The sequence below is a fragment of the Leptonotus elevatus genome, chromosome 21 (genome assembly GCF_054856555.1).
Source record: "Leptonotus elevatus isolate MCC_2025b chromosome 21, RoL_Lele_1.0, whole genome shotgun sequence".
NCBI lineage: Eukaryota > Metazoa > Chordata > Actinopteri > Syngnathiformes > Syngnathidae > Leptonotus > Leptonotus elevatus.
Genome location: NC_141259.1, coordinates 16,621,608 through 16,649,270, shown reverse-complemented (window position 1 = coordinate 16,649,270; position 27,663 = coordinate 16,621,608). Strand labels below are relative to the sequence as shown.

The window sequence follows — 27,663 nt, the reverse complement described above, 5'->3', positions numbered from 1 at the left end:
CGGTCTCGTAAAATGAGACCTGGCGAATGCCCGCGTTGACTCACTGAACTCTGAGGCGACCACGGAGATGTTGTGCCAGGCGTTCTCCTCGCGGTCCAGTTCTCGCAGGAGGAACACGGAGCCGTTGACGGCGTGCACGTCGAACACGCGGTCCATGTCGGTGCGTCGGTCGATGGAGTACCTGCGGACACAAAATGTCTTTTAAAAGTAACCAAGACGTTTGAGCGCTTGTCGTCATCGGGCTCGAGGGTGGACCCCGAGTCTGCTTTGCTAATTACTGCCAGAGACTCAAACCCTGAACCTTAGATCTGTGAGGCGGACGTACAAACAACTCCTCCACCTGACGTTTTGTTAAAAAAAAAAAGTCACATTTTTTCCATATTCCATTTGCTTTTCAATGTGATTCAAAAAAAAAGTCCCCCAGAGACTTTGTTTGCGTGGAGTCATCGTTGAAAGGAGAGGCCATGTTTGCTGAGCGGCCGCAAATTGCTTTTTACAAGTCCAAGTGGAGCCGCGCAAAAGACTTCATCAACACTTTGCCGCCACCGCCGCTTAAATGCTTGCAAATTCAAAACAGGACGCTTCGATTACCGCGCGGGTGCGCACACGCACACACGCGCGCACACACACACACACACACACACACACACACCAACAGTCATGCAGTCCACTTCAATCTTTTAAATTTAAGGAAGAAAAACATGCCTTGCACAAAACTTCAAATTACAGTTAAGTAAAAGCACCAAATGATGAATTATTTTCATTTAGCCTATTAGTCGCATTTCTGAGCTAAAATATATATATATATATATATATAAATATCTCCATGCTCTAACAAATCTTTGATAATATGAGAGGTGCAAAGGCAAAAATGACATTTTCAAAGTTGGGAACGAGCGCATCTTTGTTATCCTCATGCTACATATAAGGCCCCCCCCCCCTTTTTTTTTTTTCCATTTCCCCTGCCTTCTTCCTCCAGCTTCTACCTCCCCCTCTGGGTGTTGCAGCCCCCCACTGACACCCCTCCCCTCACTGACACCCCCCCCCCCCCTTAAATGCCACGGGCCAGCTAGCCTGCTGATGATGGCCGATAAAAGAGAATCATATCATATTTGACACCTGCAATAAAGTGGCAGAACTTCAACCTTGAGAGGCAACTCCCTCAGCGCGTCATAAAAAATACGAAGCCGAGGTGAAGACCGCCAAGTGGAGAGCCCCCCCCCCCCCTTCAACCTCTATTCTCCCCACCCTCCACTATTTCCAGAAAAAGTCAAGTCCAAGTTCGACCCATCCTTCTGAAGCTCCTCCCCCTTTATTTGGGAATATTTGCCATTTGAATCACTTCCTGATTGATTGAATTGTTATTGAATTATTTGATGGAAGTTCTCTTTGAGGCCTTATCGTCACACTTTTAAATGATGCAAAGAAACATGCACGCAGCCATCTTGCACTCATTTTGCGCGTCTTCTGGAAGTTTACGCAAACAAACCAAATATTGCAGTACCGCCATGTAACCGTGGGGGGCAGTGTTGAGATCAGATTTACAGAAACGGGGAAAAAATGTCTTCAACTCGAAAAGTGAAGGTTCCACCTCGAAGAAGTTGCTCGCGAATACTTGCACCAACGTCTTATTTATGCCATCTAGTGGCAGAAAAATGATCTCAACACACATCATATTAAGTATTATAAAATTATTATTATTTTTATTTTTTATTTTTTTCTATAAAGAGTATTATAAAATTATTGTCTCAATGACTAAACAATGTAGCCATATTTCTATGTAAAAAAAAAAAATCCCCACTTTTATGTTAAGATTATGGAAACGTTTTTATTGTATAGGAAAGATATAAAATATGCGATTAATCATGAGTTAACTCTGGAAGTCATGCGATTAATTTACGATTACAAATCGTAACGGCCTGACACCTTGTGACATATTTATTCGTGGAATGCGAGCTTTTACCTGACGGGACTGCGCTTGACGTCCGGGTCGGAGGCGCTGACGGATCCGATGACGGCGTTGGGGGCGGCGTCCTCGCGCACCTCCATGACGTATTTTGCGCGCTCGAAGACGGGCGGCTCGTCCACGTCCTCCACCGTCACCCTGACGGACGCTTCGTCGCGAAAGGGCCCCATGGAGAAGAAGCGAGGGTTGGCGTGGACGTTCTCCACCTGAACGCGCAGGTTGAACTGCCGCTTGCGCTCGAAATCCAGCGGCTGCCAAAAAACGAGCGCCGCGTCAGCGTGCTTTTCGCAGGAAAACAACATTTCTATATTCTAATTATAGGAACTGACCAATGATTTAGTCAAATAAGTTAAACAAGCTAAAATGGTTTCTGTGAAGTCGTATTTTTATTATTTACAATTATTTAATGAGGAAACTATCCAATGAGTAAGCACACTTTAATGAATTAAAAAAGATAAGAAAGCAAAAAAGGGAAACATTGTCCAATGCAATAAATAAAAGTTAATTTAATTAAAAAAAAAAAAATCATTTCAAGGTTTATTTAAAATGAATGTCATTGCAATTAAATTGATTTAAAATTGCTTATTTAAGCAAAACTAATTTTGCACGTTGACTGAGATTAATGAATACAAATGTTTTATTTTAAGCTACTGAATGAATGCGTCAAATATCTCTTAATACCTTAAATACTCGGTTGGCCCAATTCAAGAAGTCGGTGAGCCAAACGTGACCCGCAGGCCTTTCTTTTCCTACCCTAGTTTGACCTCTTTCCCCCAAAAGGAAAAATGATTATTATTATGATTAGTTTTTCTTCCAAATGCATCCAACAAACGGATGTAAACACAAGCGCCCTGGCGGAGGTAACCGCGGGCGCTCCTGGCTTTGCCTTTATTTGGCATCTTTTGAGGCCCAGATGGGACTTACTCCCTCTTGACGAGCTCGTTTAATTAGCGGCTTGAGCGCTCGCTCTGCCCACATTGCCGCCGCCATGGCAACAGAGGCCAATTCTGACACGCCAAACAAACGGGCCGACAGCTCGCATGTACACAATCCGATGTTGGTCAATAATTCCGAGAGGGGGGGGGGGGGGTGTTGTGATTGGACTGACCTTCCTGAGCACGATGACGCCGTCCTGCGTGCTGCGATTGGTTGCGATGTCGAACATGCCGGGCCCGTCGCTCCCCAGGATCCTGTAGTCCATCTCGGCGTTCTCGCCGATGTCGTTGTCCACGGCGCGGATCGCGCCCACCGGCGAGCCCAGCGCCGTCGACTCGGGCACTTTGAGCTCGTAGAGGGCTGAAGGAAAACAAAACGTTGATGTTCCGTGGATCGTTTGGGAGGAATTGCTGACAGAGATGGATGCTTTATTATTATTATTATTACTACACTCCAAAAACAGTAACCCAAATTGGGTCAAAAATGGAAAGTTGGGTCAAATTAAATGAGTTAGCCCACAAAACAACCCTAAAATTGGATGTTGTGTGGGTTATTCATTTGACTCAACGTAACCCTAACCCTGGGTTAGTTGAAGAACCCAAATGAATTAGGTCAAAAATGAACCGACCCAACTTTGAGTTTTTTAGCCCAAATGTTAGGTCCAATTAAATAAATAACTCCAACATCAACCCACTTGTTGGGCTGTTTTGCGGGTTATTCATTTAAACTTGGAATGATATGTTGATTATTCATTTGACCCAACTTTTTGGCTTAATTAAATAACTCAAAAAAGTTGGGTCAATTTGGGTTCATTTTGACCCAACTGTTTTTAGCGTTTATTATTATTATTATTAATACTATCCAAATATTGATAAATGAAGAAAAAAAATAGTCTCCAGTCAAAAGGTGCTTTTGTGATGGGATGTGGTGCTGGACACGAGGTCGTATCTACGTCAAGATTTGAATCCAGAACTCATGAATGTGAGGCGGACTTGCAAACCACTACGCCACCGTGCCGACCGATGTTTTTCCTAACAGAGACAAAAGAAGATGTTCCATGAGGGCAATTTGCTGGTGACAATGCCGTTTGTGTCCGCTCTCTGGATCTTCATCATCATCATCTTCACGCGCGCGACCAATCGCGAGCGACATCCCGGCCAGCCTCGTCGGGCATGAAGGTCGATCTTTCGCGGGCAATCAATTTTGTTAACGCGCGGATGAATTCTTCTTTTATTTGGGCTTTTACCGGCAGGAAGCGTTTGTGCTCCAAACGATGGCCGCCTGTCAGCCGGCGTAAACAAACGCCGGCGCCGCCGCCATAAAACACAGCCAGTGTTTTCCACTCTGAGCAACATCAAGCATGACTCTTTTTATGATGTCATCATGAGTGAAGAGTTAACACAATTTTCTATCAAATAGTCAAATAAAATAAAAGCGCCTTGAGGCGACGCTTAAAAAGTCTTTTTGTGATTTTTCTTGCGACTCACTTTTGGTGAAGCGCGGCGGGTTGTCGTTGACGTCGGCGAGGGTGATGCTGACCGTGGTGGTCCCCGAGAGGCCCCCCATCTGTCCGGCCATGTCCTTAGCCTGGATCACCACTTGGTACTTCTCCTTCACCTCCCGGTCCATGCCCGGCAGTGCCGTCTTGATCACGCCTACCGCAACCAAAAACAAAATTATTCACAGCAAATGCAAGTCCTTTATAGTAAATTGTTTATTTTTTATTTGAGATAACGGACAAAAGACGTGCGAGTATGTTCTGTTTTTCACAATACATGCGCAGCTAAGCCATGTCTGCCATCTAGTGGCGAATGGTGATATTACAACTTCGAACGACATTGGAATCATATTTGTCGTTTGGAACCTGTGAATATTCGCAGATGTATTTTCGTTATTTATTTCTATTTATTTATTTTTCCCCGGATTTTTTTCCCCATTTAACTTCAGCTTTCCGAGGAAAATGCACATGACTATTTAGCAGTGTAAAAAAAATAAAAAATCTCCCAAAAACCTTTTTATTTAAAAAAAAAAAAAGATCTTTGAAAATTAATCGTGGAGTGAATTTCTTAGTTTTCTATTTTTAATACATTGAATAAAAAAAATTCAAAAATAATAATAATAATTCAGATTAATTGTAATTGGGTGTAGTGTTTAAAATTTAGAAGAAAAAAATGAATGTAATCGCTTATGGAATAAATACAAATTATTTTAATTTTGTTTGCGTAACAAACAGAACAAAACAAAAAAAAGAGGATTCATTTTTAAACAAAATAAATAAATAAAAAATTCAAAATGCTCGATAAAATTCGTGAATACTGTATGATTTCTGTGATTTATTTTTATGTTCAAGCCAATCCGGCAGCCCGAATAGTTACGATGACAACAACAATAATAATAATAACAATAAAGTGTATATGGAGTGAGCTGTTGTGCTGCGGCCCCCGCCGTGTAATTGGCGGCGGCTTTTTAAAGCGTCATCGTAAAAATAATGAACTTCCTCGCCGGCGCATCAAACATCCCAGCGCGCACCTCAAAATAGTCGCCGGGAATTAACGACGTTTCAGCCGGGAGATTTATGCGCCGCGTAATGAAGTCGGCGAGACGCCGTTAGCGCCCTTTAATTCAGGGGTCGTCGCCGAGTGATCGATGCGCCTCGTTATGCGGATCGTTTGCACAAATTAAGATTTCTGATCGTTAATTACTTTTTATTGTCATGCATTTATTCAAAGAAGCGGAAAAAAAAAAAGCCGCTGAGTCGTCGTGAGCTCAACGTGTGAAACAGAAAGTGAAGGAGCTCGCGAACGTTCTTGTCATCAACTCGTTTGTGTGCGTGAGAATCCACCGACCGCTTTCGGGGTCCACCGAGAAGTAGGGCTGCCCCTCCAAGATGCTGTAGACCACCCTGGCGCTGTTCCCGTAGGTGGCGTCGTCAGCGTCCAGCGCCGTCACCTGGATGACGGGAGTGCCTGCCGGGTTGCACCAAAACGCCATTCAGCGCGCGGCAGCCATTTTGTTTTACAAGTGCAATGCCGCCATCGCATTTCACGTCACCATTTTCTGCCCTCTGATTGGCTCGTCAGAGCAAAACTGTTTGGCGAGCAAAACATCGGCATACATATTTCGGAAATCTCTGCTTTTTAGATCATTATTGAGTCTATGTGCTCTTATATGAGTTTTTTTTTTTTTTTTTTTTTTTCTATGATTGTGTTGCAAGAAAGTTGCCGCTGAAGGCCCCGGGTACCAAATGCTTGCTAGCCTAAGTGCTAACTCCCACGCGGCGCCGCCGCGTCGCCTCATTACGCACGGCACCAAATCAATTGAGGGGAAACATTTAATGGGCGACAAATCCAAAAATAGAAGCCGCCATCTTGGCTCATTTGGCGAAAGTGCAAGCTTCCATCCATCACGCCCAGATGCTAATATGCTAACATGCTAATGAAGCGCTTGTGTTGACATCACACCTTGGCTCGCTGCCGCGGGAACCAGCAAGCGACACCTTCAATAGGGGCTCAATTGTTCATTTTGATCATCAAATTATTGAATAAAGATTCATAAATATGCTTTTATTTTGTTTACTATTATTAAACTAATTATTGAAGAAAATTATTAAATGTTATATATTTATGTTAAATTGTTTATAATCATGCTTTTGATGACTTACAAGACATTAACATTAATGTTAAAAGTATAAATCTGTTTTCATTTGAATAATATTTTTATATTGTTGACTCTAGTCCTAAAACAAGTAATTAAATAGTCCCTTATCACTTTGTAGAGATTTTTATACGGTGGACTTTATAGCTGACTACTCTTTACCTTCGTCACTATGACGTTTTTTTTTTTTTAATAATTGTGGACAATTACAACACTAAAACGATTAATCGAATACTCCCTAACCAATTTGTAGGGATTTTTATCTTTGTTAGGGATTTTCATCTCGTGAGTAATCTTCTCACCGATGTCGGCCATCTCGGGCACCCTGGCGACGTAAGGATCTTTGGTGAAGCGCGGCTCGTTGTCGTTGATGTCGTGGATCTTGATGATGAAGTCGGACTCGCCCTCCAGCGCCTCGTTGGTGAAGCGGTTGACGGCCTTGGCGTGCAGCATGTAGTAGGCCTTCTCCTCGCGGTCCAAACGTTTGGTGGCGTGGATGTCGCCCGACTTTTCATCAATCTTGAAGAGCGTGCCCGCGCCGTCGCCCGTCAGCACGTAGCGCACGCTGCCGTCCTCGCGGTCCGAATCCGAGTGGAGCTGAGGGCAAGACCGGAAAGACCTTCATTACAAACCCTAGCTTTGCTTTCAAACTCGAATTTCAAACCCTACCGTCATTTGAGACCCGAGTCTCATTTTCCGCAGCAGGTTGAAACGAGCGTGCTTGAAAAAGTACGTGTTGGCACGTATATATACACGTGTATTTATATATATATATAAATACGTGTATTTATATATATATATATATATATATATATACACGTGTATTTATATATATATATACACGTGTATTTATATATATATATAAATACGTGTATTTATATATATATATATAAATATATACGTGTATTTATATATATATATACGTGTATTTATATATATATATACACGTATGTATATATATATGTATATATAAATACACGTGTGTATATATATATATATATATACGTGTATTTATATATATATATACGTGTATTTATATATATATATACACGTATATATATATATATATATATATATATACACGTATATATACGTGTATATATATATATACGTGTATATATATATATATACGTGTATATATATATATATACACGTATATATACGTGTATATATATATTATATTAGAGTATATGTGTATTTCTATTTCTATTTCTATTTATACAGTGCATCTATCATCTATCAGACATGTGCAAGTAAACCAGTAGCCATCTTTGTTTGGGAAGTGAATCCGCCGGGAGCGCAGCAAATGTTAGCAACCGATCGATGCGTGCCCGGCCGTGAAGATGGCACTAGAAAGGAGCCGGGGGGGTGGGGTTGGGTGGTCGAGCGGGTGGGTGGGGGATGGGGGGGGGGGGGGCGCTGAGGGCAATTAGCCAGTTAGCCTCGCGGGCCTCGTGTCCTGGCCTGTGGAGGACTGGCGGCCCTGGAGTGGCCAGATGGTCGCTTGGTTCACAAACGGAGAGAACCGTGTGCGCTGAGGTGGAAAGAAAATGAACACTTGAAGGTGCAATTGGCTTGATTTGATTTTTTTTTTCCTTCGAAATGGTGGACTTCCTCTTGTTTGTTCCATTGCTGTGTGTGGAAATGTTCTCCATTTGAAACAGGAAATGTCAATGCATGAAATCGGGTCTTATTTTCTTAACGGTGAAAAAACAAGTAAGAAAACATATTTTGTTTTTATTATAGTTATGTTTTCAACAACAAAGGAAATCATATTTGTAAGAAAAGGTTGTTGAGGTAAACCTGTACTGATCTTTCATTTAAAAAAAAAAAAAAGGGGGGGCAGCAAATATTCAAACAATATTTTTCATAATTTTTTAAATTAAAATTTCTTTTAGATATTAAAAAACAAAAAACGTTCAAAATATTTTTTACGGTCGACGTGGATATTATTATTATTAACTCATTCTCTGCCATCAAAATTCATTTCAACTAGTTTTATTAGTTTAACATTTTTTTCCATTTTTGTTAGCAAGAGATAAAAACCTAGAATTAGTTTTTGTATTAGAACAGATATAAAATTTGTGATTAATCGTGAGTTAACTAGTGTTGCGATTAATTACGATTACAAATTTTAATTGCCTAATGCCCCTAATTTTTAATAACCTTTTCTGAAAAAAATTAATTTATTTTTAATAATGTTTTTTTTTTAAATACTTCTTTTGTAAAAATTAGGGGGCATTGGGCGATCACAATTTGAAAAGGTAATTAATCGCATGACTTCACTCGTTAACTCACGATTAATCACAAATTGTGTATCTGTTCTAATACAAAAAAAATAATTCTAGGTTTTTTATGCTTTCGTTAACAAAAGTGGGAACAAATGTTAAATTAGAAATAGTTCAAATTAATTGTTGACGTCTATAGCCGTCAATGGCAGTGAATGAGTTAATATTAAAAAAATTGGGTGGGTGGGAGAAGTCATTTATTAATAATTTTTTTTATTAAAGGAAAATAATCCTTTAAACAAAGAAAAAGGAGGAAAATGTGTGATTTCCTAAATCTTTTGACGCGGCTCGCTCGCCTGTTCACTTGCTGGCCGGCGTCGCATAACGAGTGCTTTGATGACGGCGGGTTCGAGATCACCTCAAATAAGCACGCGTTATGATGTTCATTATGATATTAATATCACGTGGGCTCGTGGGGGTCGTGAATCCTCATCTTCGTCGTGTCTCCTTGCGCTGCAAAGGAGATGAGCGTTATTAAAAGTGAGCGCCCCCCGTGTCCCCCGTTGACTCCCCCCTCTCCACTCACCCCTCCTCCCAGCACACAATATTATTGTCTGATGATGATGTTATATTTATATTATATAAATATATAATCGGGGGGTGGAGCAAATATAGTGCAGCATATTTTTTGTTTGGTGCCAAGACAAGCAGCTGGTACTCCGTCACCGTACTGCGCTGGTTTCGGGCCGACATTGACGTCTTTGCTGCAGCCGCTGAGTCACGCAACGCTCACGAGCTTATGGGGTAAATGCCACGGACTTCCGACACCCGGGTTCCATACATCGGCGTCGTTTCCGGCCACTGATGGACGCGTTCCAACACTCGCGCCCCCAACCGCGCAGGGCGTCTCTGAAACTCTGAAATGCTTCTGGCAACTGAGACGGACACACGACACACTCGCACCCGTGGTCGGAAAACGCGCAACGGAGGGGCACAAAGGCGAAAGCGCGAGAACCGGGACGCGGCCCACATGTCGCAAACAGGAAAGGAAAGCAAAGCTGTGTGAAAACCAGGAAGTCAGAAGTCCCGCCTCCTCCGTGGCATATACCCAATTTAAGACTCCGCCCACTGATGGCAACTTAGCATTTTTGTAACAAAAATGAGTGGTGTTAAGGGAACTTTAAATGAACTCAAAATTATCATTTTGACAGCCCTAATAAAAATATTTGCAAATTTTTTAATTTTTTTGTCACTATCGCAAAAAATAGAACATCGACAATGATGCTATTAAGTTTAGTTCTGGATCAATTCAAACATGCCCTGAAAATGACTTGGCAACGCTGGGCCCCCCCCCCCCTAAACCTGAGCACCAGCCCGTCCGCCCGCCCGATTCGCTCGCTCACGCAGGCAACATGGCGAGGTCTGCCCAGCCGGCCCGCGAGCAGTGGGGGCCTAACAGGGGTTGTAAATACTTGATGAGATATGATGTGCAGCACAAACACTGGCACGCCACCACAGGCCATTAAGCGCGTGCGTGCGTGCGCGCGTGCGTGACGCAGGCAGACGCACGCGTGCCCTTTGGTGGAGCGGCCCCGTAATGAAAGAAACAAACATTCTCTTCCCCCGGTGACAGGAAGGCGAGGCCCTGCGAGGCCCAGCGAAACCCGCGTGCGGCTCGCCTGCTAATGAGAAGCTGCGGGCGGGAACGCGACGCCGTCGGCTGACGTGGGAAGATGAGTGCCCCCCCATGCGCACCAATCCCACAGACCACCCCCAAAACAAGACGCTGACACAGGCAGATTAGCAAGAAAAAACTCGGAAACGTATGAGAAATACTCGCAGTTTATTAACTCATTCACTGCCATTGACGGCTTTAGACGTCAAAAAGGATCAATAACTATTTCTATTAGTTTCACATTTTTTTTCCACTCTTGTTAACAAGAGTGTGAAAACCTAGAAAAAAAATGGATTGTACATTTAGAACAGATATAAAATTTGTGATTAATCTTGAGTTTAAATAATGAAGTAATTCAAGGCGTCAGACGATTAAATGTTTTAATTGTAATTAAACGCATGACTTCAATAGTTAGCTCATCACATTTTATATCTGTTCTAAATGTACAATACATTTGTTTTCCAGGTTTTCATAATCTTGTTAACAAATGTGGATTTTTTTTTTGAAACTAATCGAAATAATTATACCTGGCCCACAAATAATTTCATACAATTATTTTTAATGACAAACTGTCAAAAAAAATGTTTTGGGAAAAAGTAATTTTGTTTTTATTAAAAACAATGATATTCAATAATGAGAAAATTTTTGCATTCATTAAAAAAAAACATGTTTTTCCAGGAAAAAGTAAAAAAAACAAAAAATAATTTTTTTAGAAAGTTAGATTATCTTTTTTATTTTTTTACATTTACATTATTCAAATGAATAATTCTGTCGAATTTCTGTCACTGAAAATGATATGTATTTTTATTAATGAGCAAAATGTTAATCATTTGACGTTCACGTGCACCTAATATACATACATACGCGCTGCTTTTGAACCGCGCTTTGTTTCCTGGCTCTTCTTTTTTGGACTCGTTGTGTTGTCGGCGATGTAATCCTTTTAGAGGCGCGCTCAAAGTCACGGCTGACTCGCCGGCCGCCTCGAGGAGGACGTACGTGGTCCCATCTCATTTGCCGGACGGAGTCGATCCTGAGTCCATCCGTGCCGGCGGAATGCAAAGTAGGCGAGTCCATTCAGAGGCACGCTCAAAAGCGCTTTTATTCCGCCGGCCTGACCTTGCCGCCGCGGCGCCGCCGCCATCGGATGGATTGGGAGGCGATTCCCTCGGGACGCGCCGCCGCCGAAAACTACCATTTGGACATTCTTACCTTGTCTTTTACGTTGGACACGTTCACAGTGATCTCGTCACACGTTCGCAGGAAGTAACTCAATATGTCACGTGACCAAACCCAGAAACCAATAAAATTGCAATGCAAGCCCGAAGGCACTTTGACGTCAATTTCTGTCAGCAGCAGAGGGCGGTAGAGGACAAAAATGGCAGCGCCCTATCAAGGTTATATTGAAAAGTTAGCGCGTTACCTTGCCGACATATTGCATGTCGTTGCCGGTGTACTCCTCCAGCAGGAAGAACTGGTTCCACATCCAGCCCCGCTTGGAGCGCCTGAGCGGCACCCCGTTGGCGTCCTGTCCCGTCAGGCCCGCCGACATCTTGTGTCCCGTCGCGGTCCTCCTCGCCGGCCTCAGCCCCGTTGCGGGCGCCGTGCCGAGCTGGGTGGCGGCCCACAGTGCCATCAGCACGCACAGCGTCTCCATGGAGACCGGGCCTTGGGTCCTCAGCCCGCACCCCCCTCCTCCCTCCCTCGGCGCTTTGTCTCCGGCGGTCTTCGGGTCAGAGTGACGGGTCGGCCGTCATATTGGATTGGAAGCAGGAAGTGAGCCGTCACGCGTCCCTGCAGGCGAGAAAAAGGAATTTCAGACCAAACCAGTTGAGTGCAGATAGGGAGGAAATACGTCATCAATAAGAGCAAGTAAGCCAGAAATTTGTAGGCCATCTTTGGGAAAAGGACGCACAAGTCCGGTCATCTGGCCCGGAGTGCTTCATCGGAATTTTCTGACGAATTCCGGTTTCTTTGAAATCAGCAAATGTACGTTCAAAATGTGTTAGCAAATGTAGCAATCGTTGAACAGGAACAACATTGGAACCAACAGGAAGTGCAGAGTTAGCTTAGCAATATCATTGGAGGGAATGCTAATCTATTTGAGATCAATACACGTCTTGGTTAAAACCTTGTGAAGTACGTCAAGTGAAAATAAGTCCCACCCCCTGCTGGGGAGGGACGGCCTTTTTTTTTGTCTGGGATCGAGAACTGCCGTTCGGATGCGGCCCTTTTTTGTACAAACTGCGAACAAAGACAAGTCGAGTTTGACGAACACTTCCTGCGGGACCCGTGCCATTCGTGCCGCGGTGCTTTGACGGACGGGCCTCTGGTGATAACGAGATTAGAAAAGTCACACGCGCACGTACGCGGGTGCGACCGCACTTTATCTGCATTGAGTGCGAGAATCATCACATCATGGAGTGGCGGGCGACGTTCGCCGATGGCGGTTTGAAAGCATCATCACACGTCGTCATCTCGGGCGGAAGAATGACCACGGCAACGCCGAGCTCACTTCGTTACTTGAACGTAGCGCCTGACAGTAAATGAATGTTTGCCAAACGCACGCAATGGGGCGGAAGCGGCGCCGGGTGGAAGGAAAAGCAAGAAGGCGCTCATGTATAGTTTCTTCCCCATGATTCTTTTCTTATTCCCAGTTTGGAAGGAAGGTTATCAGCGGGTCCAGCAGGGGGAGGGGGAGGGGGGGGGGGTTCAGCAGTGGTGTGGTGCATGCTGGGAAACGTGGAAGTGGCGTCTCTGGACATGAATTAAGTAGCCTGACCCGCACGGTGAAGCGCCACCGAAGACTCCGAAGGGAAGGCGGGAAATGGAGCGAGAAAAACGGGCCAAGGAGGGGAGGGGACGGGCGGGGGCAGGGGCGGGGGCGGGGGCGGTCGTGGCGATGTCACCGCAGCGCAAGTGTTACTTAGTTAAAAGTCAACACTTGTGGGAGTTGGGACAAATAAAAAAGAGCTTTTTAGAATGTTTGTAAACAACAGGCAGGCGACGGGCTACTTTCAGGGTCCTGACTTGAACCCAAAATGGCTCAAACTTGTGTTTGGGGTTGTGTTGCCAGATATTAGGTTGAAGGGTTTTTTTTTCCTTAAAAAAATCTAAATGAATCCCGGAGAAGAAAAGAGGAGAAATTGTTGTTGTTGTTGTAAAAATGTCAAGACTGTCTGCCGGCATAGTAACCGCCTAAAGCAGCGGTTCTCGATGAGCTCATCAGCAAGCTCTGCATGAAGCCTGATAACGATGCTCAGGTGTGTTGGCTGAGAGAGAAATGAAAAACAGGCTGGGTAGGGCTGAGAAATAGTGACCTAAATATAGGTGTCAAACTCCGGTCCTGGAGGGTCGAGTCCTGCAGGTTTTGAATGTTCCCCTTAGAAAATTGACAGGCTGGTAACGATCCTGTTGATGACAATCAGCTTGTGTTAGAAGAGGGAAACCTCCAAAACCTGCAGGACTGCGGCCCTCCAGGACCGGAGTTTGACACCTATGACTAAGGCATAGGTGTCAAACTGGGGTCCTGCATGTTTTAGAGCCAATTCCGGTCCTCGAGGTCCGGAGCCCTGCAGTTCTTAGATGTTTCCGCCCACGAGCACGCCTGATAACGATTCTGATCTTTAGTATCAGGTGTGTTGCTAGGCGGAAACATCTAAAGCCTGCAAGACTCCAGACCTCGAGGACCGGAACTGGTGAATCCTGTTTTAGAGGTTTCCCTCCTCCGGCGCTGTGCGACTCGCGACGTTCTGGATCAACAATGGCCGCGGAGTCGACTCTTGTGACCTTCCAAGTGCGCTCTTCCTCAGAATGTACTTTGTCAGAAGGCCAATCGAACAACTTTGGACTTTTGAACTTCCCCGCAGCACGAAATGGATCTTGGGACTTTTTCCCAGCCGCGCTTTCACGAGTATCCAATTGTTGCGTCTTTGGTTTAAGCTCGAAGTCAAGAACGACATCCGCGTATTCCGTTTGTTCTTGGTTTTTACCTACTTTGAATTGGAACTGGCGACCGCGATCGCGAGGACAGAAGACGACTGAGAAAATGGCCGACGTGTCCCGGTTGGCCCGAGGAAGCTTTGGGATTGCCACGGGACCGAGCGGCGAGAGGGACGGCCTGATGACTCTCCGCGTCATTCCGACAGCTGCCATCTTTGTTGCAGCAGCGCAAAAGATGTGCTTACAATACGTAGAGACGACACGAGACAAATTCCGCGTGTGTTTTGACAAGCTCGGAAAATAAAGACGATTCTGATTCGTGAGGGAAAAAAAATAATCAGCTGTTGGACATTTAAGCAAACGTGTTGGCGAAGGTCGCGCTTTGGTCAGGGTTCGTTCATGGTTCTAAAATGTTTGCCAGGCGTTGGCCTCATGTTTTTTGAATTTTTTCCTTGTTGCCTCGAGAAAAAAACACGAACACGTTGCGACCTTGAACGCACCCTGACGAGAAATCAACATTCACAAGCGTTCGGGACACGTTCGGCTTTTCGAGACTCACAAAGTGCAAAAAGACGCTGACGGCTGCGCTCCTTCCGATCTTCCCATTAACCGTGTGTGTCGACGGACTCCCAACGCGTGCGTTTGTGACGGCAGACGAGTTCTCGGGGTTGGCGTGAAGGGGACGTCCTGTCAGAGCAGCGTCAGCAGTCCGGCAGGGGACGCCGGTCCATCCATTACCGTCTCCGCCGGGCCACCGTGCCCTCGTTTCCCCTTATGAGGCAAATTGAAGCTTCGGTTTTTTTTTTTTCTTCCCTGCGTTGCACTTTATAGCATGATGCCCCTCCCCTACCCCCCCCCCCTCTTTTTCCTCCCCCCACCTCAACCGCTTGCTTTGCTTGCACAGGCCAAAGCTGATATGCATGACGGCTCCGCTTGGCTCCGAAAGCCACTCACTTTGCATGCGTCCTCTGCCGGGATCAGCGGCCACTGCGGGAATTAAAAAAAAAAAAAAAAAAAAAGGAGAAGGAAGGAGAGTCGAAGAGCGGCGGCGGGTCGAGGAGGCGGGTCAGCGGCGGCGGTGCTGACGGAAGCAGGCGGAAGTGAGACGGCGGTTTAATCATGTCCGTAGAGGGACAGACTGTGACCGCCGCTCCGGGTTCCATTCCATCCGAACGGGCTAAATGGCCGCGCGGCGTCCCTCCTGCGCTCGCTCCTTACTCGACTCGATCAATTGACTTCATTGACGGACGGCGGGGACGCGCGCCTGCGGTGGACAAAAAAAACCCGAAAGGAAACGTGGAATTGGGACGACAACAGCAGGAAGTGGAAGAAATGTGGAGGCGGGGGAAAAAGTACGAGCGCGTGAAAAGTGAAACGAAGCAACGTTTCAACAAGGTGAGATGGACGTGAACCCGAGGTGAAAGTCAAGACATGGCAAGCTGGACAAAAAGTGTCGGGAATAAAAGTTTAAAAGTCCAGAAAATGCGGAGTATGGACAAAAATATTGGGACGGCAAGTACAGGATATGAAAAGTCAAGAAAATGCAAACTAAAGTGTTGGGACAGTAAAATGAAGCAAAGTTCGGACAAATGAATGGATAAGAAGTGAAGGTGAAAGCCGAGAAAATGTGGAATTTGGGCAAAAGTATTGGGACACCGAGGACAGGAAGTGGAAGAAACGTGGCGAGCAAAAGAAAACAAAATTTGAAGCAATATGGAACCTGCAGGGATCAAAACAATGGACGGCGCGTCCTTCTGGGTTCTACTCAGGATCCAAATCCACTAAATGACGGCGCGCTTTTCCCTCCCGCTCCGGCGCACTCTTCACTTTATAAATTGACTTGATTGACGGCAGCGGGAAGCACATGGGACGGCGAGATATCGATTAGCTGTAGGTCTGGACTGGCTGGAAAATACCAGCGTGTCCCTGGGGGGGGGGGGGGGGGGGCTCATGAAGCTTTGCACTCGCCGCCCCAGCAGCGGCGCAGCCTGCCTTTTCCATGGATTTCCTCATAATGTCACTGCGGGAAAAGCTAATGCCCGCGCGTTGGATGGAGCGCCGCCGCCGTCGCGTCCTCGAGGAACGCTCGCCCCTTGACCACATTTGTCAAAGCCCGGAGGCCATGTTGTGCCCCCCCCCCCCCCCCCCGACCACATCATTCTCCTGACAAGGCACCGGGATCGGGAAGAAGTCGGCTTTATTTGGCCACGTCAAAAAAGAGAAAAAGAAAAAATCATACAAATGTCACAGCCGGTTAGGAAAACCGCGAAACCGCGTGTCGCCCGGTGGCGACGACAAAATGCCCGCCGTGCTACATTTGTCCTGCGCGAGGCTGAGGAAACCAAGATGGAGGCAGACTGGAAGGAACGTTCTGCTCGCAACATTCCGCTCGCAACGTCGCACTCGACGCTCGCAGCACGACGACTGCATTTATGCAAAAAAAAAAAATGGAAGTGAAGCTCAGTCACATTCGTGCTACAGAGCAAAAGTATTGGGACACTTACGAGAATCAAAACGTGGATGTGCAGGAAAACGAAAGTGGAGGGAAAATGCAAAAGTATTGGGACACATGCATTCATTTGAATAGTAACAGAATTCTGGACCTGCTGGACGAAATTATTGGGACTTGAATGAAAAGTGCAAATGTGGAATTTGGGACACTTACAGGAGGCCAAATACAAATAAAATGATTGAGCCCTGATGAAGAAAAATTGAAGCAGCAGAGCGCCTCGACGATTCCGGTGTTTGTCGCCCGAAAAAAAGTTTGGACAAAAAACTTTTTGGACACCAAAAGTATAACAAAGAAGAAGGAAAATTAAGAATGAGTCAATTCTTGAGAAACGAGACAATTTCTGCAGAAATTGCGTGGAAAATTAATGCTGGACAGCTGATCAAATTTGAACAAAAGTATTGGGACACAAAAGTGTTTGGACACCACAGGAAGTGAAAAGGTCCACTTTGAGCAAAAGTATTGGGTCACATACGAGAAAGCGTGGAAGAAATATGGAGGTGGCCAAAAATATTGGGACGCACACGAAGCGAAAAAGCGTGCGGACATCGACAGGAAGTGAACAGTGAAGAAAATGTGACATTTGGACAAAAGTATTGGGACAAGCATCGAACCTCTTCTGACCTTGTGCGCAAAGGCGGAAGCAAGCAATGCAATGAAGAAGCAGTTTCACACTGAGGGAAGATTTGCAGCATTTTCTCGCACTTCCCCAGAGTCCCGCCCCACGTTTGACCGCGTGGCCATCGGTCCGTGAACACACCGATGATGTCAGGGATCAATCCGGCCAGCGTCGCTATGACAACCGAGTGCGGAAAAAGGTTCTCCTTAAGAGCAGCCGATGTCTTGTGTGTGCATAAAAGGCGTGCAAATGAGCCTTTTCTTAACGCACCGCTTGCTCTCTTTGCCTTTTATCTCCCCTTAAGAAGACGAAAGCGTCTCAGCCGGATCGTAAAAAGAGGCCTTTAAATGAACGGTGATCATTCGAACCCGCCGATTTCAACGCCTTGAAAGGCCTTCTGGGAAAGTCACGATTTGGGAGAAGACGTCGCAAGTCGTGAGTCGTTGGCCGAGCGCGCTCGTCGCGACGAAGGTGTGAAACGGAACATGACAGCGTAATCATCTTCCGGCCGCTGTTTACGCCCGGCGCCCTTCGTTTTCTCGGCCCGGCGGCCTCTTTTGTCTCGTGGCGGCCTCATATCGTGTGCCGCCTAATTGCATAAGCAAAAAAAAAAAATGAAAATGAAAAAGCAAATTGCTTGAAATTGCGTGTCGCGGGTTTGCGGAGCAATAAGACGCCGGCTCGTAAGCAAGATGAATGCGTCTGCCGACGATTGGACGCCGGAACGTTTGCAATCACAACAATTAGCCATTAAAGGTAGCGATGGCTTTTATCGAATGCACTCGCCGCCGCCGTGGACACAAACGCGTTCGTCAATACGGGCTGGACGTGCGCCGCAAATGGCCTTTTGCATGTGCGCCGACGGGCGGGGTGGCATTTTACATTGGAAGCGCCACACCCCCTCATCCCCCCCCCCCCCCCCCCCGCACGGTGGCCTTCCTCTGAATTTGTATTTCTCCTCTAACGAGCGACGTGAGCGACACGGCACGGCACCCTATGGCGCCCGGCGAGACGAGGCAACCTCGAACGCCGCCCCGGGGGTGCAATTAAAAGTGAGGGAGGAGAATGTCAGCCAGGTGGGCGAGCGAGCGTGATGGAGGTGAGGAAGAAGGGGGAGGTTTGAGGGGGAGGGCGGCGCGATGATGCCACCGATAAACATGGAGACGTTGCAAGCTGCAGGGAAGGTTCTTCACCAGTTTGGAAGATTGGGCTCAAATTTGACCTTTTGACCTAAAAAAAAACGAAATGTCATTTGGACCCTGAAATTTGATTACTTTCGGTAAAATCACAAACGCCGCCACCCCCTCAATACCGATTCCTCTCGTACTTTCGATGATACTCTTTTCTCAAATTTACTGAAAATGTCGTAACACCTGAAAATGCAATCAAATTTGCACTTGACGCAATCAAGAATGTAATCAAATCGAATAATGTTAATAATTCAGCTAATAATGTCATTAAAAATGCTGAATGATATTATAATACATTTTTTACCGATAACCTAAGACTTTATTATATTATTGGAGATGTCTTACAGTTGACATGTATTACATTTAAATCCAACAAAATGCACTTTGCGGGTTCAAATCAACTTTTGCTGTGAAAGTCTTAGATTCTCAAAATGTAGAACTTTGGACCTAAAATGAACATATATATATATTACATTCAAATAGTATTAATAATAAGAATAAATGTTATTATAATTTCACATTGGATTTTTTGGGGTGAATTTTTGAAATAAATAAATAAATAAATAGAGGGTGCCACATTCTCTACGTATCCCAAAAAAAAAAGACCGATCATTTCAAAAGAACGGCCTATTTATCCCAATATAGCATTTATCCTTAAAATTGCATGACATGAATGTCAATTTTCAATTCTTCTCATTTGTCATTTTCTAGCTCCCGTCAAAATGGCTGTCGTGAGCCCCGATAACTTGGCCCGATACGATACCTGATATCAGTACTCGCCCATCCCTCGTAACATTGGCGAAAGGAAGAGCTTAGAACGGTCCCGAGAACTGTCTGCGTAACCATCACAATTTCACAGCTTCCCACAGAAATATGCACGCGTGGCCGAGAAGGTTTTAAAAGGTGGACTTAAATGCAAGCGGGTCGCTCCGCATTTTGGTTCAAGTCGTTCGAAGTCCTCGTTTATCTCGACGGCAAGATCTCATCATCGCCGCTCTTCCTACGCAAACGGAAATAAGTCCCTCGGAACCTCATCAATACGTATTGATCTGTTGTAGCGCCGTCTAGACTTCCTGCAGACGCAAAAAACACCAACGCCGGTTCGCGTGAGATTTATTGAAGCCGACGACGACATGTTTTTGACATGAAATGTAAAATCCAACGACACAAAGAAGAAGAAGAACCAAAAACGCTTTTTGTAGGTCGATCTTAAAAACTGAAATTGAAAATCTCTCAACAATAAAATAAAAGACGAAAAAGACGGACAGATGGATGGACGGTGCTTCACAGTCCGGATGGACAACGATCAAAGCATTCTGCCAAATCAGTCCAAAAAAATAAATTCAGAGCAAAAAAGTGGAATGTTATGCAATGGCCAAGTCAATCCCCTGACCTGAATCCAACTGAGTATGCATTTAAAAAAATCAAAAATAATTTCCATTTTTTAAAATATTAAAGACATTGCAAATTTTTGGGGGGGATTAACTCATTCACTGGCAGCCATTTTCACTGAAGTAACCCCCTTCGCTCTCGGCTCTTTTACTGGATTTTGACTGACTTTGCAAGGCCCACAGAATATTGGGTTATATTGCAAAAAAAATAAAATAAAAATGGAACCTACCAAAAGAAAGAGTCTCGTCTTTCATCAGGGAAAAATGCATTTGAATCGGTTTCCATTTTGCAGCAATTAGCATTAGCGTATAGCTACGTTTAATTCACAAATCTGTCGAAAAGATCTTGTTGCAACATGGCTGATCTCTTATACTCTGCTGGCCGTTTTTGTTGTTGTAATAACTGCCATTGCTTTAAGCAGCCTTTTCAGGTCAAAGGCTGAATCAAAGCCTTCTGTTCTGCTCTAGCATAAAAATAAAAATAAAAACACATCAAAAAATGTATAAATAAGTTTTGGGGACCACGACAATATTTAAAATAGAACGTCTTTATACGTTTTTGGGCACAAATGAGTTCAAACGGGTCACATTGACCCGTGAACATTATTAAGGAACAAACACGACATGCACGAATCCTAAACGCCATTTCCATATTTTGTTTGTCTTAACGAATCATGTGGTCATCCCGCCACGCGCCAGCGAGTGAGTGAGTCGCATCCATTTGGCTAAAATGCGTTTGCCGCCGCCAACTCACTCCTTCGCTCTCTCTTCTCGCCGCCGCATAGCAAATAAGTGGAATAAATCACACAATCTGGGCCAAGTTTGTGAGAGCCCCCAATTTTCTCGCCTGGCATCCGTCAGGCGGACGCGGCGGACTGGCCCACTTTGGAAGCCGCAGAGGCCTGCCCGACCGACTCGCTCGCCCGACCGACTCGCTCGCCCGACCGACTCGCCCTTCATTTTGGTTCTGGACTCTTGTCTTCTTCCTTACGTGGAAACGGCACCAGCATGTCCACATTGTTGCAGTTTTTGGGTTGATGTGTGCAGTTTTTTCCTCAAATATGTCAGCACGTGCACGATCTATTTTTTTCTCCCGCTAATGAACTCATTTGCTCCCAAAAACGAATAAAAACGTCCTATTTTAAATATTGCCATTTTTTTTTATAAAAGAGCATACAGAATGCTTTGATGCAGCTTCTGAAGAGAATGCTTAAAGCAATGGTAGTTATTCCAAAAATGGCCAGCAGGTGGCAGCAGAGTATAAGAGATCAACTGGGGCCATGTTGAAAAAAAGCTTTCCCCCACAGTTTTCAACAGATTTGCGAATAACGATGACAACTTTGCTACATTCTAATGCTAATTGCTGAAAAACATTAACAGATACAAATGTGCTTTTTTTCCTGATGAAAGACGAGACTCAAATCTTTCTTTTGGTCGTTTCCATGTGGGCCTTCCAAAATCAGTCAAAATGCAGTAAAGCAGCCGGGAGCGAAGGGGGTTGCTTGAGGCAAAATGGCTGCCAGTGAATGTATTAAGAAAATCCACAAGAACTAAAGTGGCAACAAATCACTTTTTTTCCCCTACAAATTAAGCAAAGCTCCTCCTTTCAGTTGAATGCACTTCCTTGACCACAAGATGGTGCCAAAGCTACATTTTTATATACATTTTTCATACATTTTCCTTTCCCTCTTGTGGTTCGATCAGGGGATGTCGTTGATTTTTGTCAACTGTGGGCATGTGTGATTAATAAACTAGACTCGACTTATACTCTCGTTAATTAACATAAAGGTGGAAACACATGATTACCAAATACAAATGTAGTTGTTAACAGTTACGATTAAAAGTGTGAAACATAGTCACAGATTTGTGTTGAGGAACATTTCTACCACTAGGTGGCATTACTGTTTCATGTTGGACGTTGGTGACAGGAACACAACATTTTTTTTCTTCAAATTACATTTTGATCACTTTTACGATGACTAAATTGTGTTTTTTAACAACTCTTATATTTATTTATTTTTGAATGCTTTAATGCCTTAATTTGAAACAAACAAACACGTAATGACATTTATTGACCCCGCACCGGAAAGCCTGACATTTTGTCAGCAATTTTAGCTGCTCGAAAAAAAAAAGGACCCGACTAAAACGTTTCCATGTCGATGAGACGATGTCGCCGCTGAATGAATAGAGGCCGTCTGTTGACATCAAAGGCGTGTTTGGGCTTCTTTATCTTGTGGAGTTCGCCACCAGCTCGCACACGAAGGATGGACAAAAGTAGTTGAGGGCGGGTGGGAGTAAGGGGGGGCGGGGGGTGGGGGGTCCTACTGGCTTCCTGCTTCCCCCGCTGTGGTCTTTGTGGTCCCCAGCCAGTCCTGATGCGAGCTCGCTCAATGCAAATCAACCCGCGAGTCGGTCAAATGCGCAAACGTCCATTTTGTGATCGACTTTAAAAGTCCGCCGCTCTTGAGGGCAATTTGTTGCCATTTGCGACAATTAATGACATCATCGGGAAGATGCAGACATCCTGGGGGGGGACTTTGACCCCACGCACAGTGGACCTCTGTTCCCACGTTGGTCGCCACGGTTACCAGAGGGGAGGGAGAGGGAGGGGAGGCCATGGGGAGGGGGGGGGGGCATCTTACGTATTCATGGGGGTGCACGTTAACTGTAGCGGAGGGTCAGCGACAAGAAAGCACGATTGCCACACGGCACTAAATATTACAAAGCGCTAAAACGAAAGGCCGGCTAAAATACGGCCGCAATAAAAGGAACGCGCGCAGGAAATGGTTTCCTCCTCGACGGAGAGTAACGACCTTTACGCCGCCGCCGCCATAAAACAACACGCTGACAGTCGGGAGGGAGCGGCCGTTTTTTGCGTTATTAACGACCTCACATGCCGCCTTTTTAACGCCTCTTAAATTGGAGCAAATTTCTCCCAAACTGCGCGCCAGCATCGAGGCGAGCAGGTGCTCGGGAAGTCGTTTGTCACCGGCCGGCAGGCAGTGCGCGCGCCGAAACGCACTTCTGCTTTTTACATTGAATCCTTTGCATGGATTTTTTGTCCATATATTTCATATTCATCCAACCGCTCAGTTTCTGTTCATTTTTCTGAGCTGGAGCCGATCAGAGCTGACTTTGGGCCGACGCAGATGACGCTCTAATTTTTCATTCACATTCCACGTAATAATCACTTCTTGGCTCATTCAAACCCAAAAACGTGCTAATACGTTTTTTTAATACTTTGTCTTTCCCACCGAAAAACGTGTTTATACATTTTTTATGTTGTTATTTTTTGTAATGCAAGAGCATACAGAAGGCTTTGATGCAGCTTCTGAAATGAAGAGGTGGCTTAAAGCAATGGTTATTTTTACCAAAAAAAACGGCCAGCAGGTGGCAGCAGAGTAGAAGGGATCAGCCAGATCTTTTCACCAGGAAATACAAAATTTTATTTTTTTTCCTGATAAAAGAAGAGACTTTAATCTTTCTTTTGGTAGGTTCCATGTTTTTATAGTAATAGAACACAATGTTCTGTGGGACTTGCAGAATCAGTAAAATCCAATAAAACAATCGTGAGTTTCAGTGAAAAGTTGCTGGGAGTGAATGAGTTCATGAAGTGTGGACAGCGCCAGCTATGCTAACGTAATTTAGCTGAATTTGCACCTGTAAAGTAGCGATGAACGTATTTTGATGAGTACTTAAAGTAGTTTCCGCCTGCTAAAAAGTAGTAGTGAACATCCCTCGTTTAAATCGGCGCAAAACATCATCTTACTCATCTTGCCCCAAGCAAGTCCTTTTTTTTTTCACAAACATTTTTGTGTCGCGAATGGCCGCAACTAATGTCGACTAATTTCTGTGATTGACTTGATCGAGTTAGCCGATTTTTGTTAGCAATTATCTTTATGAAAATAAATGACCAGCGCGTCCGAGGATTGACTGTAATGTGTTGACATTGCTAGCTCTTGCTCCTGATTGGCTGACGCAAATCAAATAATTCATTGGAAAATAGACCGAAAGCGGCAAAATGGTTCCTCATGAGCGTGTTTCCGTGTTTGGCCTAAAGCCGGCGGCGGCGTCGGCGCCGGCGCCGGCGTCACATTGCATTTGCTGCTTCCTCGCCGGCGATGCGCTTTCGACCTTGCCGGTGACTCACCTTTATTTACCTCGCCGAGTTGCCCCCCCGGGGGCGCCGGCCGCTTGGCCAAATGAGGCCTGTGATGAGCTGTTTTGCTTTTATCGCCACCTCGCCGACCCCCGCGGGCGCGGACGGCTAATGAACAAAGAAGCGCAATTGATCAGCGTTAGCGTTTGATTCCCGAGCGGCGCGGCGGCTTCTCCGATGGTCGCCGGCCGGGATGCTGAATTGCTGATTGCTCGCGATGAGGGAGCAAAAAGCCAGGGGAGAGTTCAGGGAGACTGGAAGTGGACGTACGAGGGGGTCCGGGGGCGTATTGCGTCAGAATGCAATAAGACCAAAGGGGACCGTGGGAACGCAAAGACTTTAGCGCTCGGAATTTGCCCTCAAATTTGAAATGAAATACGAGGCATCAGATGAAGGCGAGGAGATGACAACTGCTTCTTTGTTGCCGCTGCCGTCTGCTCGTTTCATTTCGCATCGGACTTTACAGCGTTCAAATTTAAACTTGCTTTGAAAATTCACGCCTTCTTGGGAATGTATTGTCTTGATTCCACACTATTTACAGTTTTCGCACAATTTAATGTTAAATATCAACTTTTTCCCATTCATTTTCAACGGGACAGACGTTTTGACCGCTAAACGGGAGGCGATGGTTCGAATCCCAGACAGATTGCAGTTCAAGTTTTCTTTCTTTCTTCAGCTTTCAGCATTTCTACAGAAATTGTACTTTGTCTAGTTATTATTATTATTATTACTATTAAAGCCTGGTGTGCAAGAGAAAAAACGAGGACAGATTCAGAATCAGCGCAAGAAAATCATCTCAAAAAGTTGACTTGAATCTCTGATTTTAAAAATGGTGTGATTTTTGCAAAAAAAAAAAAAAAAATTTTTTAATGTGTTGACGATCTTTCTGCTTGCAGTTTAAATGTCACCAAATGTGCTCCCATTGCCACAAAAGAAGAAGATCACTTTTATATTTAGCATTTTGTTGCGTTACTGCAGCCTGCGTAAAGCGGCGTGCTCGGGTCCAGTCTGTGCTACGCCTGCAGTTCCGAGTCGCCTCGAGCGGGTGAAAGTTCAGGTCGGTTGTAAGCGACCACCCGAGCGAGCTGTGACGACGTTGGCTTTTCCGGGCCGGATGCGAGATTGAATTATTTGTCCTTATCGCGTGGCCGGCACATTGCGGCCCACTTTCTATTTCCTATTTCACACCTGGAATGTTGCGAGATAGCTCGTGTTCCTTTTGGCCGCGATTGACAATCGGCAGTCAAAAGACGGAATTATCTATCGCAAAGCGACCGCCCACAAGCCCCGCCCCCCCAACCCCTTCCCCGGCTTCATCCGCCCGCATGCTGTTATTCGAGATAAACAATCAATACTGCATTAATGCGTCCCCCCTGGCCGGCCAATGTCACCGGCTCACTTTGAGCGGCTAATCTTGCTCAGCAAGTGGAAAAATGATATATTGCAATTTTGATGCTTTGGGCCGTTCGTCCCGTGGTCACGTTTGAGGTCATCGCGTGTTTGGTTTGCTTCCTCTTGCGCCGTTAAAAGACGTATGCTGGTTTTCTTTACAGCAAAGGTGACCACGTTTATTGCAGGGGGGGGGGGGGGGGGGGCGCGAGGCACGCAATCGATTTACAGCAAGGAACGGACATTTTAAACACGATTCCCAGCCAGACGTTTAAAAGCATTGCGGCGCTCTTGATTTGATGAGCGCTCGCTCCCCTTACGGAATTCTGATGAAGTTCTTGTTCCTGCAGGAGGGGAGGGGAGGGGAGGAAAGGGGGGAAAGGGGGGAAAGGTCGTGCGGCCGCGCTGTGGTCTCACTTCCTCTTCGCCAGGCGTCCGTGCAGCGCATTAGCATCTGCATTCCCAAAGCTGCCATTGAGGGGGGGGGAAAAAAAAGAGGGAGCGTTTTGTTGGGAACCTCTGTGAGAAAAAAACAAAACAAAGGCGCACTTATGAAGAGGCCCGACTCGCCTCGCCTGCCCCCAAACGCCAATCAAAAACTCTCATTGCGTCCCTTTTCATTAGGATACGCCCCCCCCAATAAGACCGAATAAAAGACTTGGCTGGGTGATTACGAACGCTGTTTACCAGTAAGCCGACCGAAAAAGAAACAAGGGCAGGGAGGAGAGGGCGGGAAATGCTTGGCGTTGCAACGTCACCAAAAACGTCGTACCCAGGAAGATGTTCAAGTCTTAAACTGGGGTTAGGGTTTCAAAGTAGGGTTCCAGAGTAGTAGTAGGGTTTTCAATTCAAGGGTCACAATTTATTTATTGGTTGAAAGAAATGTGACTGTCAAAATGTGTGATCTTAGTTTTCAAAGTAAGCTTTGAAATGAGGCTTTGGTTAAGGTTTCACAATTGAGATGAACCCCTCCCGCCGCCGCCCTCCAGTGCCAACTGTTCAGTTTTAACAGAAAAATTAGGGAAGTGGGGCTTGAGGGTGCCGCGGTTGCTGTTGCTGACAATTATAAACAAAAGACTGCCGAAGATGCCGTGAACGCTGGGACGACGTCCCCGTCTTCAACGTGCCAACCCGGTTGTTTTGCCACACTGACTCACTTTGGTCATGTGAAGGCTCCTTTGTCGTTTTGTGGAAGAACTCACAACACGCAGCAATGTTAAGTGCCAAGTTTCCCGTTTTGAGAAGAATTAAGGGCAAAGGGGCTGTCGGTTGGGTTTAAAAGGAAGTAACTAGTAACTGTAACTAGTTCCTTTTTTTTTTTTTGTAACGAGCACAACACTGGTTCCCAACCTGTTTACCCTTCCCACAAACTCTCTATAAAAGTGTGAAACCAAAATTTACCTGTACAAAAACAGGAATTTTTTTATGCAGTGGTTCGAACCATCTTTCCTACAAAGTTAGCTTGTTTTGCTTGTGTTCGTAGATCCCTTTGGAGGAGTTTTGTTCTTTCGCTTGCTTTCCAACTTTCATCACAGTAAAAAACAGTCGCCTGGACGTGCACATTGGACAAGACGCGCATTCAGCAACCCACACAAACGAGAACGCGCAACGCAAAGTGGGACGACGTATGGAAGCGGGAGCGAAACGTGCTCATAAATAATGGAAGCCGGCGAAGCATCCGTCAGTTTTCCTGTCAACGCTTCTTTCAGAAGGGCCGGGTCGGGGCAGCGTGTTCCGAACACCGCCCTGTTTACTCCGCCGCCCCGTCTGCGCTCACCGACACGCCTCGTCCCATCTGCTGATTTACGGGATTCACGCATTTCTTCTCCGACAAGCTCGGCGGATAAATTCAGTCGCTTGTCCTCCTCGTGCTTCCATAAATAAAAGCAGCGGCGTGCCCTCCCCCATTCGCCTCGTCGAAATAAACACGATTCCCCGCAAGCCTCAAGAGTCGGCACGGTCGGTGGGGGCGGCGGCGGCGGCGGCGCTGAGGAGGAAGTAAACACAC

The 27,663-nt window shown here is 45.5% G+C and overlaps 2 protein-coding genes across 3 annotated transcripts in view; one reads left to right on the top strand and one right to left on the bottom strand.

Moving 5' to 3' along the window:
* LOC147156156 (cadherin-6-like) overlaps positions 1 to 27,663 on the bottom strand; it is a 47,040-nt gene that overhangs the window by 6,946 nt on the left and 12,431 nt on the right. For both annotated transcript variants that reach the window (XM_086066505.1, XM_086066506.1), the window contains exons 2-8: positions 11,880 to 12,250; positions 6,859 to 7,153; positions 5,749 to 5,868; positions 4,390 to 4,557; positions 3,075 to 3,262; positions 1,964 to 2,217; positions 45 to 181 (exon numbers count right to left, since the gene is read on the bottom strand). In XM_086066505.1, coding sequence (XP_085922631.1) covers positions 45 to 181; positions 1,964 to 2,217; positions 3,075 to 3,262; positions 4,390 to 4,557; positions 5,749 to 5,868; positions 6,859 to 7,153; positions 11,880 to 12,113 — 1,396 coding nt within the window. In that variant the 5' untranslated portion in view covers positions 12,114 to 12,250. The remainder of the gene's footprint in view (positions 1 to 44; positions 182 to 1,963; positions 2,218 to 3,074; positions 3,263 to 4,389; positions 4,558 to 5,748; positions 5,869 to 6,858; positions 7,154 to 11,879; positions 12,251 to 27,663) is intronic.
* The window catches only part of drosha (drosha ribonuclease III), a 129,831-nt gene that overhangs the window by 99,735 nt on the left and 2,433 nt on the right, over positions 1 to 27,663 (top strand). The gene's annotated exons all lie outside the window — the stretch shown is intronic.